Source organism: Manihot esculenta, chromosome 5 (assembly GCF_001659605.2).
Source record: "Manihot esculenta cultivar AM560-2 chromosome 5, M.esculenta_v8, whole genome shotgun sequence".
In the NCBI taxonomy this organism is placed as follows: domain Eukaryota; kingdom Viridiplantae; phylum Streptophyta; class Magnoliopsida; order Malpighiales; family Euphorbiaceae; genus Manihot; species Manihot esculenta.
The window spans coordinates 24,923,682-24,944,078 of NC_035165.2; the positions used below are offsets into that span (position 1 = coordinate 24,923,682).

The 20,397-nt window shown below is 32.1% G+C and overlaps 3 protein-coding genes and 1 non-coding gene across 10 annotated transcripts; 2 read left to right on the plus strand and 2 right to left on the minus strand.

Moving 5' to 3' along the window:
- Positions 1-64: 64 nt before the first annotated feature.
- On the minus strand, positions 65-805 carry LOC110615274 (peptidyl-prolyl cis-trans isomerase). Its single transcript, XM_021757074.2, has one exon. The coding sequence runs from the start codon at positions 735-737 to the stop codon at positions 219-221; it is 519 nt and encodes a 172-aa protein (XP_021612766.1). The 5' UTR covers positions 738-805; the 3' UTR covers positions 65-218.
- A 32-nt stretch (positions 806-837) lies between these two features.
- LOC110615273 (putative E3 ubiquitin-protein ligase LIN-1) lies at positions 838-9,932 on the plus strand. 6 transcript variants are annotated; one of them, XM_021757068.2, is made up of 17 exons: positions 838-976; positions 2,662-3,687; positions 3,871-3,931; positions 4,031-4,426; positions 4,527-4,612; positions 4,764-6,032; positions 6,507-6,651; positions 6,766-7,023; positions 7,114-7,423; positions 7,512-7,636; positions 7,722-7,841; positions 7,985-8,116; positions 8,595-8,717; positions 8,849-8,959; positions 9,139-9,282; positions 9,380-9,631; positions 9,735-9,932. In XM_021757068.2, the coding sequence occupies exons 2-17, from the start codon at positions 2,747-2,749 to the stop codon at positions 9,750-9,752; spliced, it is 4,491 nt and encodes a 1,496-aa protein (XP_021612760.1). In that variant the 5' UTR covers positions 838-976; positions 2,662-2,746; the 3' UTR covers positions 9,753-9,932. The 6 variants fall into 6 exon arrangements, with proteins under 6 accessions (XP_021612760.1, XP_021612763.1, XP_021612762.1 ...); XM_021757071.2 differs by having other exon boundaries at positions 840-976; positions 2,735-3,687; XM_021757070.2 differs by lacking the exon at positions 838-976 and adding an exon at positions 1,597-2,208.
- Positions 9,933-10,581: 649 nt separating this feature from the next.
- LOC122723761 lies at positions 10,582-10,678 on the minus strand. Its single transcript, XR_006350901.1, has one exon. It is a non-coding gene; the product is annotated as a small nucleolar RNA Z161/Z228 (small nucleolar RNA).
- Positions 10,679-12,851: 2,173 nt separating this feature from the next.
- Positions 12,852-16,813, plus strand: LOC110616185 (BRISC and BRCA1-A complex member 2). Of its 2 annotated transcripts, XM_021758533.2 has the most exons (13): positions 12,852-13,142; positions 13,392-13,482; positions 13,586-13,775; positions 13,864-13,954; positions 14,548-14,583; positions 14,712-14,810; positions 14,946-15,076; positions 15,187-15,235; positions 15,339-15,428; positions 15,515-15,568; positions 15,851-15,916; positions 16,371-16,468; positions 16,570-16,813. In XM_021758533.2, the coding sequence occupies exons 1-13, from the start codon at positions 13,065-13,067 to the stop codon at positions 16,634-16,636; spliced, it is 1,140 nt and encodes a 379-aa protein (XP_021614225.1). In that variant the 5' UTR covers positions 12,852-13,064; the 3' UTR covers positions 16,637-16,813. The 2 variants fall into 2 exon arrangements, with proteins under 2 accessions (XP_021614225.1, XP_043813052.1); XM_043957117.1 differs by lacking the exon at positions 15,851-15,916.
- The last annotated feature ends 3,584 nt before the right edge of the window (positions 16,814-20,397 follow it).

Genomic DNA, 20,397 nt, shown 5'->3' on the forward strand with positions numbered 1-20,397 from the left:
TTTTATTTTTTTTTCTCTAAATTACGATGTCATAAAATAGTTCATTTATCAAAATCTACTGGAATATTTCAAACATTTTTTTTATTAATTTAACAAGAGAAGCAGAAGAGAAACATTGAAACGGTGAAATACACGACAAAAGATAACGGCGGAATCCAGTGAGCCAGCAGCAACAGGCTAAGGCTAAACAGAAAGAGACGCAGCACACGAGCTTCGATTCAAGCAAGCTGACCACAGTTACTAATCACAACGGGCTTCGAGGTCCTTCCGGAGGAAGATCCAACCTTCTCAATGGACTTCACCACATCCATCCCTTCCACAACTCTCCCAAACACCACATGCTGTCCGTCCAGCCACTCGGTCTTCGCCGTGCATATAAAAAACTGCGACCCGTTTGTCCCAGGCCCTGCATTAGCCATCGATAATATCCCTGGTCCGGTGTGCTTCTTAATGAAGTTCTCATCGGCGAACTTTGATCCGTAGATAGATTCACCCCCAGTTCCATTTCCGGCAGTGAAATCGCCTCCCTGACACATGAATCCAGGGATCACTCTGTGAAAACTCGATCCTTTGTAGTGCAAAAGTTTGCCGCTACGACCCATCCCTTTCTCTCCAGTGCAGAGAGCCCTGAAATTCTCAGCTGTTCGAGGCGTAGTATCTGCGAACAGCTCTATCACGATCCGGCCAGCTGGAGCACCGCCGACAGTCATGTCGAAGAAGACCTTAGGATTTGCCATTGCAGAGATGAGCACGGTTCTCTACTACTCTGTTGATTGAGTCAATGGAATGAAGGACTAGGGTAAGAAACTGAGATCCTTTTCATAGCAGGCGCGGCGTATGCAATATCTTTGAGGTTTTGATCACGAACGTCGACATTGGACGCGTGGCAGGATCCTGACAGGTATCGTAATTGAGTTGCTGCGACCTTGTCCCGTTGACGCGAATATATTCTATTCCACGTGGCGAAATCAGAGAGGTAACAAACGATAAGTACCAGAGAAAATGAATCTTCCTACGTGGCAATTTATAATTAATTATAATTAAAAAAAAGGGAAAAATCTGATGGAAAGACTTAGAGGGTGTTTGGGTTTTATCGACAGCCTTTCGATCTATTCTAATTTTAGAATTTTTTTTCTCTACGGTCAATAGTTGATATCACTTTATATTTTATTTAAATATATTATTTTAGTATTTATTCATATTAAATTTTTATATTAATATAAATATAATATTATTAATAAAATATTTATAATTATAAAATGAATATAAATACTATAAAAATAATTATATTAATTATATTGTTTATTTATTTTTATACATATACATAAAAAATAAGATTTATTTTATTAATAATCATATTTTTAAATTTTATATATATTATATATTAAATTATTAATTATATATTTTTTATAATAAATAAATTATATAATATATATCATTATTTATCATTTTATAGATAAATAATAACTTATAATTTATTAATTCTTTTAAATATTTTAATTATAATTAAAAATTAATTATTAATATCGATTATTAATTATCAGTTATAAGTAGTATTCAACCATTATTCCTAGGGATAGATCTCTTGCAAGAATGGGCTTCATAGGTTGGTCAAGACTCTGAGTTTTGAACCACGGCTGATGCATTGTGGTGTTATCTGGGCTGGGCTACGTATCCCCGTCATTCCGAATGGCGTTAAAAGGCATTGTGAGGAATGGGCGTTTGGAGTAATAGATTACGGTTGGCTTTAAATAGGTCGAATTATGTTTATTTAGTATCATATGATTAGGCCTATTCCTAACGACAAAGCGGTATTGGCATTTATGTAAGACTTGGCAATAAATAATTATGATATTAATAATGTTTTGTAATATTAAACGTATAATGTCCACAGTTTGCTTTCATCATCACACAACCACTATTGAAGCCGGCAGTAGCCAACTGTCTGATGGCCGGCTCTTTCTTCTGTCTGGTGTGAATTTTCTGTCAACGTAATCGCAACTCCTGCGAAGTTCCCTTCTGAACAACATTTCTCCTTCATACTTGACATGTACAAGCTTCATTTCTGAGATTGTTTCCTTGCACGATGAGAAACTTGTCTCTGATTATATTTGCTCTAGTGTTGGACATATTTTTCTGTATATATTAGCGTCATATTGTCAATGCTGCTTGTAGTTCTTGCAATTCTTTGGTTTCAAGGCCCAGAAGGTTATTATTTGAAACTCCTTGGTTTTCTTGTTTTTGTCATAACTTCATACGTTAAAATGAAAACTGAAGAAAGGATAATTAAGATTGGTGATACAAACTCCATAATATCTAGGCCAAACAAAATGTTTATAAAGTTGCTTGTTATGTGTTTTTATTATTCAGTTTAAACACTTTGTTAAACAATGATGAAGTGTGTTTGTGTTTTTGTGCATATATATATTATTTTGCTCTGATGATTGGTAACTTTGTGATTAAATTGATTGAATTTTTCTGGTTCAACCTTTCTTAACATTAACCTTCTCAACTCGCACTAGGGGGATTCAAATTGATGGACCAAAGTAAAGAAAAATATGAAAACCATCTGACCTTGATGATACTTGCTTAAGCCAACTCTCAAGCATGGCATTTGACTGGAATTCTTTCATTTTTTTATATATATCTTTTCTTTTACAGTGTTGTCATAGAAATTGGAAAGAAGCCTGCTACTGATGGTGGTTAGTTGCTCTTATTGTTTGCATTGACTCAGATTGACTCAAAGATGACGGGAGGAGACTATAGGTATGTAACAGACCAAAAGGATATTATGAGATTCTTGATCACCACGATAGATAGTTTTATACAAGATCGGTTTATCAATAAAGAACAAAGGGCCCAGCACAAAGAACAATGTTCTGAGAGATTAGCAGCTGAAGATGGGAGCTGTGACAAAGATATGGAGGTTCGATACTCTGATCAAGCTGTATTAGCAAATTTAGACTGGGGTATTGAAGCCCTTGAAGAAGCTATCGATACTGCTAATATGGAAACAAAGATGGCACGATTAGATTATGCAGAGAAGATGCTGCAAGTGTGTGCCATGTTGAACTCTAGCCAGAGAACAGCTGGAGTCCCCAATTTCTACCTCTCAGCTTGGGCCCACCTTAACCTTTCATATTTGTGGAAATTGCGTAATGATATTCACAATTCAGTTCATCATCTTCTTGAGATGTTTATTATTGATCCATTCTTCTCAAGGATTGATTTTGCCCCAGAACTTTGGAAAGATTTATTTCTGCCACATATGAGCTCAATTGTTGGATGGTATTCTGAGGCGAGACACAGGCTGATGATGGAAGTGATTCCTGATTCTTCTGATTTGTCATTCACTGCTGACTTGGATCAATTTTTCAACGAGTCTCTGATCTTCTCAATGAGGCCAGATCAGTTGGAAAAATTGCAAAAGTTAGAGCAACTTTACGGAGAATCATTGGATGAGAACACGCGGCTTTTTGCTAAATATTATGATGATTGCATGAACAACGATTCTACTGTAAGCAAAAAGATGATTCCAATGTTGCCAATAGCAGAGCCACCAATGACTCCTTTGCATGAGGTTAGCAGGTCAATCCCTGATTATGTGAAATTTGGTCCTATCTTGCCCAAGAGTGCTGGTTTTGCTCCAGTTCTCCGATCTAAACATGGTACAAGAGAAGCTAACAGGTTAGTATATATCCTGAAGTAAGTTCGGTGATGGTATTCTTTGAGCAGGAGATGAAAGTTTTTTTTTTGTAGCTGTGGGTTATATTTTCTGGTAATTAGAAGTCTGCATTCAATCTTCTGTTCAATCTTCTGTTTTCAGAGGCTTTAATGTATGCATGTTATTTTGTATATGGCTTTGAACAGATTAACCGTAGGTTCAACTCTCTCCCATAATTCGGAAGAGCCTACCATGTGGGATCCTCGGGTAAGATCATGAATTGCAGGCTACATTTGTAAATTCATGTTGGTAAGTAAAATTTGATTTTGAAGTTGATACTTCTCCTAATGGCATATGACGTATCAGGAGACCATACTTGAGGAGAATGAAGATGGTTCTGATTCTGACCCTATTGATGGTAATATGGATTCTGAAGATAAAAGTCGTCAGTTAGTAACTCTTAGCAGCATGAAAATTTCTGAGAATGCGGAAACTGGCACAAGCACAAAGTCATCTAAAGCAAACATCCGAACATATTCTCCCACAATCTTTTCTCCAATTGATTCCCCAACAGCTTTTTCGCCAAAACTTTGCTCTTCAAAAGCAGATGTCCATCCCAAAAAAGAATCCAGGTCTCTATTGCGCCTTCTGTCCAGCTCCAGCCATGTCACAGATTCAAATCTTGGCCCCTCTTTGCCTGTCTCTCCACATATGAGTAGTTACTGCAGCATGAGCTCACCAGACTCGGATGGGGAAGTGACGGTCTGCCCTACACTTCAGATTTTATTGATCTTTTCTCTATAGCAATTAAAAATTGCCGGTTCAATTTTTTTTTTTTACTAATGGTGGCTTTGCAATTTAGGATCTACGGAGAAGTGTCAGGAAAAAATACAATAAAGCACGGAGTATGAGTTATGACAATGTAAACAGCCAAGTATTAGAGAATAGGTAGCTGAAATTCCCTTTGTCTTTCAATAATATTTTTGGATGCTGTCACAAAGTATTCGTATTGTTCTTGCCCTTGAATCAATAGTAAAATATTTTAAACAAGATTCTGCTTGTTATGAATCTACAAATTTAAAATTCTTTGTTTATGCAGTTCTCTTAATGAAAGTGATGACGGAAGCCAGAGTTGCATTTCAATCCCCATGTCTGATAAGTCGACTTCTCGTTCAAGGCCACCAAAAGATTTCGTTTGCCCTATCACAGGCCTGCTTTTTAATGACCCAGTGACTCTTGAAACTGGTCAGACTTATGAAAGAAAAGCAATTCAAGAATGGCTACAAAGAGGAAATACAACATGCCCCATTACTCGGCAAGCTCTCTCAGCAAATTCACTGCCCAAAACAAACTATGTTCTGAAGAGACTCATAACATCTTGGAAAGAGCAGTATCCTGATATTGCTCAGGAATTTTTGTACTCTGAAACACCGAGGACTGCATTTAGCTCCTCTTCTCCATTAGCATCCACTCCTTCCAGAATGTTTGATTTCCTCAGAAATAATAGCTCAGATAGTCACATACAGCAGAGAAGCAAAAGATTTATACGATCGGCAGTGTCTACATCACCAACCAGTGTAATTTCCCAAGCCACTATTGAAACAATCATCAATGGGTTAAAACCACACATTTCATGTCTTTGCACTTCGGAAAACTTACAAGAATGTGAAGCAGCAGTTTTAGCAATAGCAAAATTATGGAAGGACTCGAAGGGTGACCCAGGGGTCCATTCATATTTATCCAAACCAACAATTGTAAATGGGTTTGTGGAAATACTATCAGCATCACTGAATAGAGAAGTTCTCAGGACATCAATTTACTTTCTTTCTGAGTTGATATTTTCAGATGAAAGTGTTGGAGAGATTCTGACTAGTGTAGATTCTGATTTTGATTGCCTGGCTGCTTTGCTTAAGAATGGGCTAGCTGAAGCTGCTGTTCTCATTTACCAACTGAGACCTGCATATGCTCAGCTTTGTGCTCACAACTTTATCCCCTCCCTTGTACATCTAATCCAGATCAAAATTGAAGAATTGGATGATCTTCAGTTGGTAATCGAGCCAAAGGATGCTGCCATAGCATTGCTTGAGCAGATTCTTGTTGGAGGGGATGAAAACAGCCAGTCTGTTAATGCTTTTAGTGTTATTTCTGCAAATGGAGTTCCAGCATTGATCAAGTGTTTGGATAGGATGGAAGGAAGAAAATCTGTTGTTTCCATACTTCTGTATTGCATGCTTGCTGATAAAAGTTGCCGGAACTTCATAGCAAGTAGAATTGAACTGGGTCCTGTACTTGAATTATTTCATTCGGGAAATGATAGTGTGAGAGGTATATGCATAGATTTTCTTTCAGAGCTGGTTCAGTTAAACAGGTACCTATATACACCATTTCATAGATCATCTATTTGTTACTGCAATCAACTTTAACGTATGCTTATTGAAAGGAAAATAATAAAGCCATGGGGAAAAGGGGGGAAAAAAGACAAGAGGCACTATCATTTATGTACCTTAATTTTCAGCTCTAGATTTTGAATCTATATTCTTGACTATAATAATGTCAAATTTTGAAGTCCTCTTATTATTTTACATTATAAATTCTTTTTTGTCCTCACATTCAGAAATTTTCACCTTGCAAATGATGATACTAACAACCATATACTAGCTTTCCTGAAAACACTATTTTCACAGCTGTACTTCCATTAAGCTCGAAGAATCCTTTCAATTCCAATTTTTTTGTCATGTGCCTTCACATACAAGTTTAAGCCTACTTGTTTCCATGCAAGAAAGACATGCATCTAAGTATTTGCTTGCTTTAAGGATTGTTTTGTTTTTTCATTGTCTTTCAGGAGGACATTCTGCAATAAGATATTGCAGATAATTAGAGATGAAGGAGCATTTAGTACTATGCATACTTTTCTTGTGTATCTTCAAATGGCTCCCATGGAGCAGCAACCTGCCATTGCCACTCTTCTTCTTCAGCTTGATCTCTTGGTCTGCCTCAATTCCTTGCATTGTTCATTGCAGATCCTTCTCACAAAATAACCCTCTTTTTGTAAAGCAGTTGGCCATCTGACAATTGATTTATATTTATTTAAAATTTTCCAGGTTGAGCCACGGAAGATGAGCATTTACAGGGAAGAAGCTGTAGAGACACTTATTGAAGCACTAAACAAAAATGAATTCTCTAATTCTCAAATGATGGCTCTGGATGCTTTAGTATCTCTCTCTGGACGTCTTACTTCATCTGGAAGGTCCTATATGGAAGCCTGGTTACTCAAGATTGCAGGGTTTGATCAACCTTACAATGCTCTAATGAAGGCAGAAGGACAGAAGAACAGAGAAAATGAATTAGCAGAAACAGTGGTTAGAATTTATGTTGTTTTATGGTTGATATGGAGCTTGGTTAATATTTATTATAAGGATTCCTGAATCTTAAATATTATTTCTACACAGGAAGAGGAAGAGAAGGCTGCAAGTTCTTGGGAGAGAAAAGTAGCTTTTGTACTTTGCAATCATGAAAAGGGTTCTATCTTTAAAGCTTTGGAGGAATGTTTCAAGAGTAATTCCCTGGAGATGGCAAAGTCTTGCCTTGTTATTTCCACATGGCTCACATACATGCTTTCAATCCTTCCTGATACTGGAGTAAGGGAGGCTGCTCGTAAGTCATTGCTTGATGAATTTATAAATGTCCTCCAATCATCTAGGAACATGGAAGAGAAGATCTTGGCCACCCTTGCATTAAAAACTTTTGTCATGGACCTTGGTAAGACAAGTGTAGAGAAAAAATTTTGAAAAATGTTTAGAATATATTTGAACAGATGATGACTGACCCAAGCTTACGTGATCTAAAGCTGCACTTGAGGAGTTGGGAAAGTATGCCAAATGCATTTATAAAACCTTGAGAAAGTTCAAGAGAACTTCACCTGTGATTGCTGATATACTTAAATCTTTGATGAACTTATCCTCTGTGAATGCAGTAAGTGGGAAATGTATTCTTTCTGTCTGTGTTTGCAATCTAGGCATGTGGATAAGCTTATTGGTGCCTGTATTCTGTATTTTAGACAGAGTTGTGGCATTGTACTGAAGTGGTTGAATTGGAATCATCTGGAAATGGTGAAGTTCTGTCATTGCTTCATTTGAAAGGTCGTGTTTTGAGCAGCCATTCTGATGGGACCATTAAGGTGTGGATCTATTTGTGCCTTCCTCATCTCTCTCTATCTCATATATACACTCATGAGATTAGCTCTTTCATATGCATAAATTTAAGGCATTACTCATAGATAACCGAGGAGTGAACTGTGCTTTACTGATAGCTGATTTTCAGGTGTGGGACGCTGGTAAGAGGGTTCTAAGGTTAATTCAAGAAGTCCGCGAACACACAAAAGCTGTCACATGCCTCTATATTCCATCTTCTGGTGACAAACTGTATAGTGGTTCCTTAGACAAAACAATTCGGGTAAGCCTTATAATACAGTTATCTTTTTCTTGCTAATACAGTTGGCCTAGTTAAGTAGCTGCATGATTCAATTTGATTTGATCATTGGAAATTCAACTGGTTCAGTTTGTACCTTCCCAAAATTTATGAACTCAATTTATTTCAAAACCACTGGACTGATTGTCATTAAACTTGAAGACCAGCAGAATTTTATTATTTTGGTTTGGTTAATTCATTTTTGGAATTTTTGTTGGCCTTTTACCTTTTTGGTCCAAAAAAAAGTGGATTATTTTTCTGGGCTTTAATTGATCCCCTAAAACCAGTTATTCAATAATAAGACACTACCCATGCTAAGCTAACAATGAGCCAAACAAGCTGTTTCATAGTTGTACAGATAAGCCATTATTTGTGCTGACGTTTATGTGGACTAACTGAAAGGTGGAATCTTCAAACTGTCACTAACTGCTTATGATTTTTCCTCAAATTTACTTATCTGCAGGTTTGGGCAATAAAGCCTGAAGAAATTCATTGCGTTCAAGTTCATGATGTAAAAGAGGCAGTATATGAGTTGACAGCTAATTCTAAAGTCGCATGCTTTATGTCTCAAGGAACAGGGGTCAAGGCAAGTCCCTTCCCAGTTAAAGGAAATTATAGAACTGATTTTTTTTTTTTTTTTTAAAAAAAAAAGGAAACTAAAGGTTGCAGTCTTTGGCATTGGCAGAACAAGTTTTGATGCTAATTGTGTCATCGCAGGTGTATAATTGGTCTGGGGTTCCAAAGCATGTAACTTTCAACAAAACTGTGAAGTGCCTTGCTATGACAGGAGATAAACTATACTGCGGCTGCTCTGGTTACAGTATCCAGGTAAACAATTTTCTGTTGCATCCAGTTTGTCATGGACTAGTTTTTTGGCTATTTAGCAACAATTATTAAATTTGAGTCAGATGCAAAAGCTAATTAAAGGGAAAGAGTTTCCAAAACTCACATTGCCCTATTCTAAACCAACCTGATGATCTAACTGCAAATATGCTAAAATTTGATAGGAGGTGGATTTGTGCAAATTGACATCAACCACATTCTATTCCGGCACAAGAAAATTGCTAGGGAAACAAATTATACATTCCTTACATATTCATGATGGTCTACTGTTTGCTGGTGGTTCAGCAATAGATGGGACAGCAGGAAAGGTAAAAGATTAACACCCATTATTCAATTTGCTTATGTTTTCCAAGGTTTTTGCAATTGAAGAGTACTTTAAAAAAAAATGGGAATAAAATATGGCAGGTATTTTCTCACACCACAAAAGCAATGGTAGGATCGTTTTGGACAGGATTCGACATTATGCATATTGCAGCCAACAATGACTTCATATTCACAGCGACAAAATGTGGGACGATTGAGGTTTGGTTAAAAGAAAGAATCACAAGAGTTGCCTCCATTAAGATGAGTGGCAGTGGACATCCCAAAATCACATCCTTAACTTCAGACATGGACGGAGGAATGTTATATGCTGGTTCCTCTGATGGCAAGATCCAGGTTTGATTTGGACACAAACCCACAAATATATTGCAGCCAAAGACAGAAAAACAAATCTTTCTAGTTTCTATTGTTCACTCATTTGTCTGGGATTTTGTTGCAGGCTTGGGCCATGGACTAGGGAATCCAACGTTACTTTCAGTTGTACATCAAGTTTCGGCAAGTCTACACAAGTTAGCAGTTCGGGTTAACTTTTGTTGTAAATTAAATCTTGACATTTGTTCATAATTTTGTTGCTAGATCTATGTTGTATTACAAAATTAATTTTCTTATATAATGTTTGGAATCAATTTGAAATTAAATGAAACCAAACGAGTTAATTTATTTATTTTTAAGTTAATTTATAATTTAAATTTAATAAAAAATATTTATTTTATATAATATTCATTAATTACAAGTATAACAATTTACTGAATTTTTTTGTAATTTTAAAATTTATAATATCTCAACTATTGATTAATAAAAAAGGTAATTAACATATTAAAAATAACGAAAAGCTATAATGTTATCATATTTCAAGAACTAAATAAATTCTTATCCAAAAAAATTGCAAAAACTAATTTGTATTAATTTTTCAAATGAAAAAAAAAACTTAATTGCGAAATAAGGTTTTTTATATTAGGCACTCAGAATGAAAAGGACTATAAAAATTTGAACTAGATGTTTCACAGATCTATCGACCTCAAATGTGAACACGATATCCTCATCATGCCAATTCAACCTTTCTTTTTTCAAAAAGCATTTGGGAAAAACACAAAGATTACTTATGAAATAATTATGCACAAAAAATCCAGATTAAGCGAGCATTCAGTATGAGTAGGAGGTAATATTAATCCTTCATGAAATGAGTCGGACAATTTCAAATTCATCATCACGATGCTCACTAGCTTCATCGCCACTGTTGGTTTAACAAAGAAACAGAAATTAGAGAGAGAAGATGAAGAATATTAAACCATCAGAATATTGGATCATTGTATCATCGACGACACTTTAAGTGTCTCAGACGACCGTCGTGAGAAATTTTAATCCAATTTCATCACTTGATTCTATAATCCCCAAAAGAAATCTTCAAAACCAATGCTTTCAATAAAATTACACTTACAAAAACCTAAAAGAAAAAAGGTGGATAGAAAATCAGCGACTGGAATAGAGAAACTTCCACGACAATACCTACACAGTCGCTAATCGGATCCAGTAGCTCAGCTCTTGTTCAACAACTCTCCACAAGAGTGACGGTTTTATAGCGCTTTTGAGTTTAGCAGCTAGGGTTTTTGTCTATTTGTATTGACGATTATGTCCCTGTTAGGGTGCCCGGAGGTTTACTCTTTGAGTTTAGTTTAGTTTTATTTTCATAATTTTCAAATTCATTCAATTTAATTATGTATAAAATAAAATCAAACTAAAAATCAAATAAATTAAAATTTATAATCAATCAAATCAAATTTTGAAAAAAAAAACTTTAACTGAATAATTTAATTTAATTTAATTTATTGATTTAAATTTCAAATTATTTTTCTATTTCTAACTTTTTTAAATAAAGTTTCAAGCTTATTTAATTTATATTTGTTATTTTAACTTTCATTTAAAATTCAATGATAATTAATTAAGACTAAACCATTCAAACTAATTTTATTTACTTTGAATGTATCAAATTTCTTAAATTAAAAATTGAAGTCAAAATACTTTTGTTGCTTGAACTAAAGTATTTAAATCAAAATTTCAACTTCAACCAAATTCAAATTTGTTATTTTATAAAAATAACTTTTTAGTAAGTAAATTAGATTATAATAAGTAAATTAATTCCTTTTTATTAAGAGAAAAAAATTCTTGAAATCTGAAAATTAGAAAAATATTAATTAAATAAAAATAATGTAAAATAATAATTTTAAAATAAATAAATAATTAAAAGTATTTGTAAATTTATGAATTTATTTCAAATAACTAACATTTATGTGTTTTTATACATAATACCCAATTTATTTTATAAAATTAATCAACTTTGTAACCAGATGAAATAATGTTTTTTTTGGAAGATAGGAAGTCATTCGTTAAAACAAGCCCGATACACAGGAGAGCCCAGCCCAGTACAATGTAAGGGTTGTAACGATCCGAATTTGATTTAAATAAAAAATTAATCGAATTGAATTAATTTAAAATTTTAGTTTAATTTTTTTTTATTTTAATTCGATTTAAATTTAAACTTTAAAAATTTTAATTATTTTAATTTAATTTAATTTTATTAGAAAAAAATTATAATAATATATTATTTTTAATAATATAAAGAAATTAAATCACATTAAAATTAAAATATTTTAATTAAATTTTAAAATATTAAGTATAAAAAAAATATTAAAAATTTAAACAGATTAAATCGAATTGAATCAAATTGAATTAAATTAATTTAATTTAATTTTTAATCAAAATTAATTCAATTTAATTTTTATAAATATTAAAATTTTAATTTTTAACTTATTTAATTCGATTTAATTTTAAATTGAATCAAATTAAATTAATTTAATTTAATTTTTAATTAAAATTAATTCGATTTAATTTTATAAATATTAAAATTTTAATTTTTAACTTATTTAATTTAATTTAATTTTAAATTAAAAAAACGAAGGTTAAATTAATAACTCAACCGTTCAAACTTTAAAAACTCAAAAGTAAACAGACCTGATATTAAATTTTAAACACAAAAAGAAAACAACAGCTATAGTGTTGCCCCTTTTAGGAAACAACTGCCTGAAACAATATCCCTTAGTGATTTGAACAGATCTTCGACTCCAAAAAAGAAAAAAAACAGATCTTCGAATGACAAACTAATAGGTCTAAAGAACAGGATTTGTACTAAAGAGAAAAGACGAGAACCAATATATGCACCAAAGGAAACAACAAGACCAAAGAGCACTAAAAGAGAAGAGGCAAATTATGCAATCGTCTCAGTTCCTACCGCCTAGAGTCAAAGAGATGCCACTTAAACCTTAAACTTGTAGTAATGTTTGAAATAATTAAAATATCATTGGTTTTAATTAAGCATATAATATTAAAATATATTTAGTTAGCTCATACAATTTTTAAATCATAATTACTTGGTGTGTATAATTTATAGAAATATTTAATAATTAAAAAATATACATTAATTAATTTATTTAAAATAAATTAATTAAATATTTAGTTTCATTAAATCGCAATTTTTTTTTCATAAAATTAAATGGTTTCTTTTAGCTGCCGCGGTCGAGACTGGAGATAATAGCTGCCGGATACTCTCATTCAAAGAGGAATTTACACAAGCTTTCTTGAATCTCTTCCCAGCAACCCTTCAAAATGAACTTCTGTTAGCTACGCAGATTGCAGATCTCAGATTCCTTGTCCCGTCGACGCCACTAGCATAAATTTCCCGTCGGGACGCCACACAAAATTTCTCTGCCATAAAATGTCGTTTGACGGATTTCCTCCTTTCATCTCCGCTCAGCTTCAGTACCTCCTCGCCCACTATCCTCAGCTCATCAAGGTAACTCTCTTCTTCCTAATTTCTCCATTTTATATCTCTTGAAAATTTAGCTGAAATTGAATCGTAAGATCGACTTCTAGATTTCTCTGTTTGCAGAACTGAGTTACTTTACTCTTTAATTTCAGATTGTCTGGTTAATGTTCTCAAATGCGTTTAATTGAAATTGGATGGTGTTTACATTTCAGCTGCCTTTGAAACTAAGGTTTCGTTCTCAAATTGAGAGTTCCTATGGTTTAAATTGCTTTTCAGGTTGAGCAGGTGTGGTCAGGTAGCAAGTATTTCCCCGGAAGTCTTGATCGGTTCACGTTGCTTATCCCCTACTGCCTGGACTATCTTAGATGTTAGTGCCACTTTTTGATAAGATTTTATACGTTTCTTCTATTGATTTGGGCAATTTATGTCCATATTACTAATGTTTTTGTGGTTTTTTTTCTTTATTGCAGGGGATATTATATACAATGTAGAATTTCCACTAGCTGCCCCGGATGTTATTTTTGGACCTGAAGACGAAAATTTTCACCCATTTCATGATCTGGGTGGCGAGGGAGGAGATTTGAGGTTAGTCAAGAATAGTTTGACAGATTGGAACAACAAAGATCCTGCACGGCTATTGGCTCTTATTGAGGAACTGAGGTATGGGATTGATTTTTATCTCTTTCAAGAAAATACTGTTCAAAATATATGGCTGTTACTGGTAAATATGATTTTTTTTCCCCTCTAGGGATAAATACATGTCTTACCAAAAGAAACGTGTTGGAGAAGTTGATGATGATCGATTGAAGTTTGAAATTAGCACTATTTTATCTAGGGAGGTAATCTTTTTGCTTAATGCTGACCCTTTCTTTTCAAGAAGGGGATATTCATCATTTTTTCTTTTTTAATTAGTGAATGCTTGTTTAATTATTTTGCTAGATAAATATGCTTGTGCACACTTTTTATGAATGTGATTCTCAGAGTTTGAAACTACTCCTTTATTTATCAAGTAGTCAAATATCATAATTGTGAATTCATTCTTGTTGTGGCTTTTATAATAATTAGTTTTCAGTATACCACTCTTTTTATTTTATTTTATTTTTGTTTGATTATTAGGTTCTTCATGATGTAATATATTTTGCTTCCTTCACCCCAATTTTGTTATTTGGTCTCATTTATTAAAAGGAAAAGAGGGGAGAAAGGACAGGGGGGGGTTAAACAGCTGACAGTTTAGTTGGGGAACAAGGCTAGTTCTGTTATAATGTATTGTTTCACTATGTTGCACCGAGTTTCATTAAGTTAAGTTGACCTTTCTACTGAGCTTCACTAGTTTTACTGTTTCATTTGCATATGTGGCATATAATTCCAACAACACATGGAATGAATATATTATTGTCTTTGTCTTGCTGAACTTCCAATTATTATGCTGCAGGGGATTGAAATGCATATGAGTTCAGGTGTTGAAAAGGTACTCTTTAAATAAACAACTTCATTTTGTATTTTTCTTGTGTTTACTAGCAACCGAATATTGTTTCTGGCTACTTAGGTTGGATTTAACTATGTTTTGGGTTCTTATGCTTTTGAATTTTAGTGTAGGCAGAGGAGGTAAAATTTGCAGTGCCCTTAATGGACATGAATATAAATAAAATGGTACTTGCATGTCCCTGGAGGCATCCACAAAGGATATACTTACAGGTTGCACGGCCTTCTCTTGCCTTTACTTTACAGTTTCCATTTTCTACTACTTCTCTCTGCTCCTTTCCTTTTTGTTTCAGTTTCTTAAACTTTCTATCTTCTATTGTTCTTTGTGGATTTTGTGAGGGGTTGCAGGTTGTGTATCCTGTTGGTAGAAAGTATGTATCTGCGCCTTCAGCACCGCGTCTGAAGTTGATGTCCACTGCTGAGTTGAAAGCTCTATTTTCCATTGATGATGTCAAACTTCCTCCATGGTTGGATGGAATGTATGCTACACATTATTTAAAGTTTGGGTATCATGATATAATACCTTTGTCTCTGCTTCCATGGCTTCTACTGATAAAATCACATCTTTTGTGCATACTCATCTGACAAGGTGCTTGGCTGAATATCTACCCCATCTAGAACAACTGCTTCAGAGACAGGTTTGTTCATTTCTTTTATATGGTGATGCCTTTTATTTGGTATATTGTAGTTTAAGATTGATACAACAATCGAGGTTTTTTCTTTCTTTTTTTTTTCCCCTAGGTCTCAGAGGCAGTTTCCTTAATTGATGTCAGGAGGCGCTTTATTGAGGCTTTAGCCCCGCTGTTTGGAAGGCCACTAGAAGCTGATCCAGTATGCCTGCCTGGCTCCTTTTTTACAAAATCTATCATTCAAGCCATCAAGGCTGGCTTCTATTCATTATTGCTTTTTATTGCCAGGTCTTTTGCAGAAAAGCTACATTTCTTTCTGCCTCTGGACCATTTACTCTCCTGGTACCATATGATATTCATTGCATCTAATTATTTGTGCACTTCATTAATTTTTATTTGGAAATCCGTGCAGTGATTGTTAGTTGTGGTCTTCGAATATGGGTAATGGAAAGCTTTAGATTGTTTTAAACATGACTAATTAATAGGAGATTTTCCAAAAGAAGAGTATAGGTAAAAGAGAAAAAGGGGGCTGGCTCACTTCACGTCTTTCATTGCTATTGATCATGTTATTAAATCTACTTTTCTTTCCTTGCATGGTGAAAATTTTGAATCCTAAAACTGCAGGTGCATTTTTTCCTCTCTACTCAGTTTCCAAAACAGCAGCCATCTCTGATGCTTCAAAGTACTCAGGTGCTGATATTATGTACTTCCAGTATAAAATTGGATAGTGCTTTTGTTAGTCATGCATGCCACTGATGAAGAATGTCCATATTGTTTCTTGTTATTAGAAATTTTGAGTGGATCAAATTGGACCATATTCTTTTGTGTATTATTTGTTGTCCTATACTTCATGCTTATGTTGATGAAGCACTTGATTATCAAAAAATCTATCGTTTTGCAAAGCATGTCTATAAGATATCTTTGTATTCTTCTCCTTGCTGGTTGAATTTTATATTAAGAATGTTGGTGGTGATTAATCAGCTGACAATCTTGTCTACTATCATGGCAATTAACCTTGAAAATCTAATGTTTTATACTAATCGTCTGCATTATACTTTTATGACATAGACTCAGCAAAGAGTTTGCATAGAAACCCTTTTACTAATTTTTTTTCCTTTTTGTTTATAATTTACTTGTTTTATAGCATTTCAATTCTCATGGTGCACCAGCCAAGTCACCTCTTCTGAATGATTATCCATGGAGTCCAAGATGGGAAGTATCTCAAATGGCAGAGCGTGTCTTGTGAGTAATTTTCTTTTGTTTTACATTTTTTTTAATGCTCGGAAGTTGTGGTTCTTTATCACTTCCTTTTGCCTTTGTTTCATATGAATCAATTTTATCAGCGACTTTTTGGTGGATGAGTCGGTAAACTTCAAAAGGCAGTGCAACGAATCTCAACTTCAACACTAAGATGAATATTCTGCGAGACTGCAATTGCATCGTACATTCAAGTTGCCTCATCTGAGCTTTTTGTATGTACTCTAATATCATTATGGATTGCTGCAGTAACCTTGTATTGTAATAGTTTAATGCCTGATAACCTTACTAATCATCCAAAAATGCATTACCAATTAAGTTTCATTTACACTTTAAGGGGTCTAATGCATGGTGATCACTAAGGTTATCAAAATCATAAATCATGTGAACTGTCAAAATAGGATTCAACCGATCGAAAAAAAACTTTCCCAGATCCAGCACTATGATTAAAGATACAAGTAAAAATGTGGATCTCATTTAATTTCTATATAGAGACTTATATGTTTGTGTTTTGGATCACGGTGGACTGAGTCTAAATAAAAATTGTCCTCAATCGAGTTTGTGGCATTATCGGATTGAGAAAAGGTCCAATGTGCAGTCACTAGTGTACTGTGCAACTTGATGTTTCAAAGTTGCGGTGACCTTTTTGTTACATGGTATTTCACTTGGGATAAGATTATATAGAATGACAAGCTAATCATGAATTTAAACATTTGTATGCTGGTTTGAGAAGTTGGTAACAAATAAATTTTTTGTTCTTTTTGAAAATAATTGTATCCACATACATGTTTACACTATTGGTTGCATACATGTTTACCCTTTATCGGTTTGTCACATGGTATCACTGTAAAGATATGAAAGACAATAGAAAAATTTTATTTGGACCCAATTCATTGTTAACTCAAGATAAATAACACATACAAGCGGATTCGTTTATGAAAAAAATTAGATGAGATTTATTATGAAATTTATTTGTATGTGTTTTGAATTCATGGTGGACTGACACTACTAAGAAGCGGAAATCTCTTGGGGGAGAGTACCCAGCATTGGGGGAGAGTCGGCTGGGTTTTATATATGGAACATTTGCACGGACGGTGCGATTCTTTCTTATTGCCTTGTTGCTTGAAGTAAATTGGCAATGCCTGAACAAAGAACTGCAATTGGGCCCATTGATGAGATGGACCGTAAATTATCCACAGGAACCCTTCTAGTTAAAATATCATAATTGTAGTAGATATTTTTTTTTTTATTCCTTCAAGAAGTGGGCATTAGCCATTTGGTTTTACGGTCACTTTCAGTTGTAGTTGTCCTTTGATCGAACGGAGCACATCCATTCATTGTCCTTTTTCCAAACCCGGATAATTAGGCTGCAATTAACACCGAGACAGTGAGACTTGGGGACGCATGCATCACGTGAGCGAGTTGGGTATTTTTAAAACAATTTTTTTTTTTTTTGAAATGGGAAAAAACAATTTATTGTATTAATTGTTATTTAAATTTATTTATGTAAATAATTAGTAAAATATATTATTTTATAATATTTATATTTTAATTAAATTTTTTGTTGAATAATTAAATTTAAATGATAAAAATTATATATTTTTTAGATTTGGGTATTCGTAAAAAAATCAGATTCAAAATATGTTCATTGCATAAATTTAATCAAATTTAAGAATATATTAATTTGTGGATGACTCTATTCGTTACCATTCTTATACTCGGGTAGTAGCATTGAAAGATATTATTATGTTATTGAAATATATAATTTTTTTAAAAAAATTATTGAATTTCATGAATATATGAAACATTTTTTTATTATTGGACGCACAATAGAAGGGAAAAAAAATTGGGAGATTAAAATACTTATCTCCCTTTGCATAACAAATGTGAATATTTTTCAAAATAGTTAGATGTAATAATTATATAGTATAATAGTACATCATGAAGGATAATATATATAAACTGATAAATTAATATATTCTCATCCTCGCAAAATAAATTTTCTTCTATTTTCATATATATCGACTAAGTAAATATAAGAAAAGCAATAAATTTAGTTTATCTTTTTCTAATATATTATATACTCATGCTGCTTTATTAAAAATTAAATAATTCATGTTATCAACTTATTTTTCTTAGTGGGGTATTAAGGAGTGGGATATAAAAATTCGGGTGAGTTTATATATTTTTAGCGGATTTTTGTACATTCTTTTTATTATCTTAAAATTATTATTTATTTTTCATTTCATACTATAATAACATATAAATTAATTATTATAATTTTATTTTATTTTTAAAATAATTTTTTATTAATTTTATTTTTATAAAAATATTTATTATTTAATTTTTAAATATTATCATTATTTACAAATTAATTTCTATATTTTTAAAAATCTACTAAAATATTTTTATATTTTATTTCTGTCAATGAAGATTCATGTAGATTTGTCTAATGTACATTTGTTTTTTTAGTCTTTGTCAACTTCTTGTACATTTATTGGAGTTCATGTTATTGCAGTGATTTGAACATACCCCATTTTTAGCAGTATGTGAAAATTGGAGGTAAATGTTATAAAGGAATGTTCTTTAGAAGATATTGCTGAGGTAGAAATGAAGAATTGTTGCTTTTGCATAAGATTGCCTGCTCTTTGTCATATGTTCTTTGTCATAAGATTGCCTAGCCCTAGCAATTTGGCCTGGAAACATGTAATTTTACTATTCTGTCTATTTCTGATCTGGGTTTAGTCGAACACTAGAATCCCAGTTTTCTTATTTTTTGACATATTTCTCAACTATCCACATATTCGGAAGAGATTAGATAGTTTCTATCCTTTCCAATATTCAGAAGCTGTCTTATTCTTCTTTTTCTTTGTTGTCCTAAAAAAATAAAGCATGCTCTAAAATTTGAGATTCAAGTATTGAGGGAATCTCTGAGCAAGAAAAAAAAGATGTAGAGAATAAAATTAGTTTTAAAATTTTTTTTTTTTAATTTTTTATAAAAAAATAAAAAAATTATTTCTTTGATGCAAAAAAAAATTAACAGATTTTTAAAAATATTGAAATTTACTTATAAATAATGATAATATTAAAAAATTAAATAATAAATCTTTCTTTTATAAATTAGTATTCAAAATATTTTTTAATATTTAATAAAATTTAATATTTTTAAAATAGATATAATTAAAAAATTAATAAAAAATTATATTATGAGATATAAAGAATAATATATTAAAGCTTAAAAAAAAAGAATAATATATTAATATGTTTATTAATAATTTTTTTTTTAAAGGAAAGTGATATAGGACGAGCGGAAGAAGGAAAATAAGTATATTTCCATAAAAGAAAAAAGATCAATGAATAATAATGGTTTCCATAAAATAATTTTTTTTCTTATGTATTAAAAACTGTTTTTTCTTTTAAACAAAAAACACTATCTTTTCTACTTAGTTTCTTTAATATATGAATTTTACGTAAAAGACAAATTTTCTTTTGAAAATTATATATATATATAATTAAAATAAATTTTCTATTTATTTTTTAAAAAATTAAAATGTATTTTTTTAAAATAATAACTATATTTTTATCAGGCAAACAACTGTCAAATCTATCCTTTTAAAATTGGAGTAATTTTTATATTTTAATATAAAATTAAAAAAATATTATATTTATTATTAGCAATAAAATATTAAAGAAAAAATTTAAATATTTATGATAATTAATATTTATATACAATACTTTTTTTTTGAAATGGATTTATATACAATACTTTAAATCTTAAATTGTAAAATTAAAACCTTTTAATTTATTATAATTATATTTTAATTTGTTATTATTATAGTTAATAGAACTAAATTAAATTCAAAAAAATTAATGATAAATTATAATATAATTTTTTTTAAGTTTTGTATTATTAA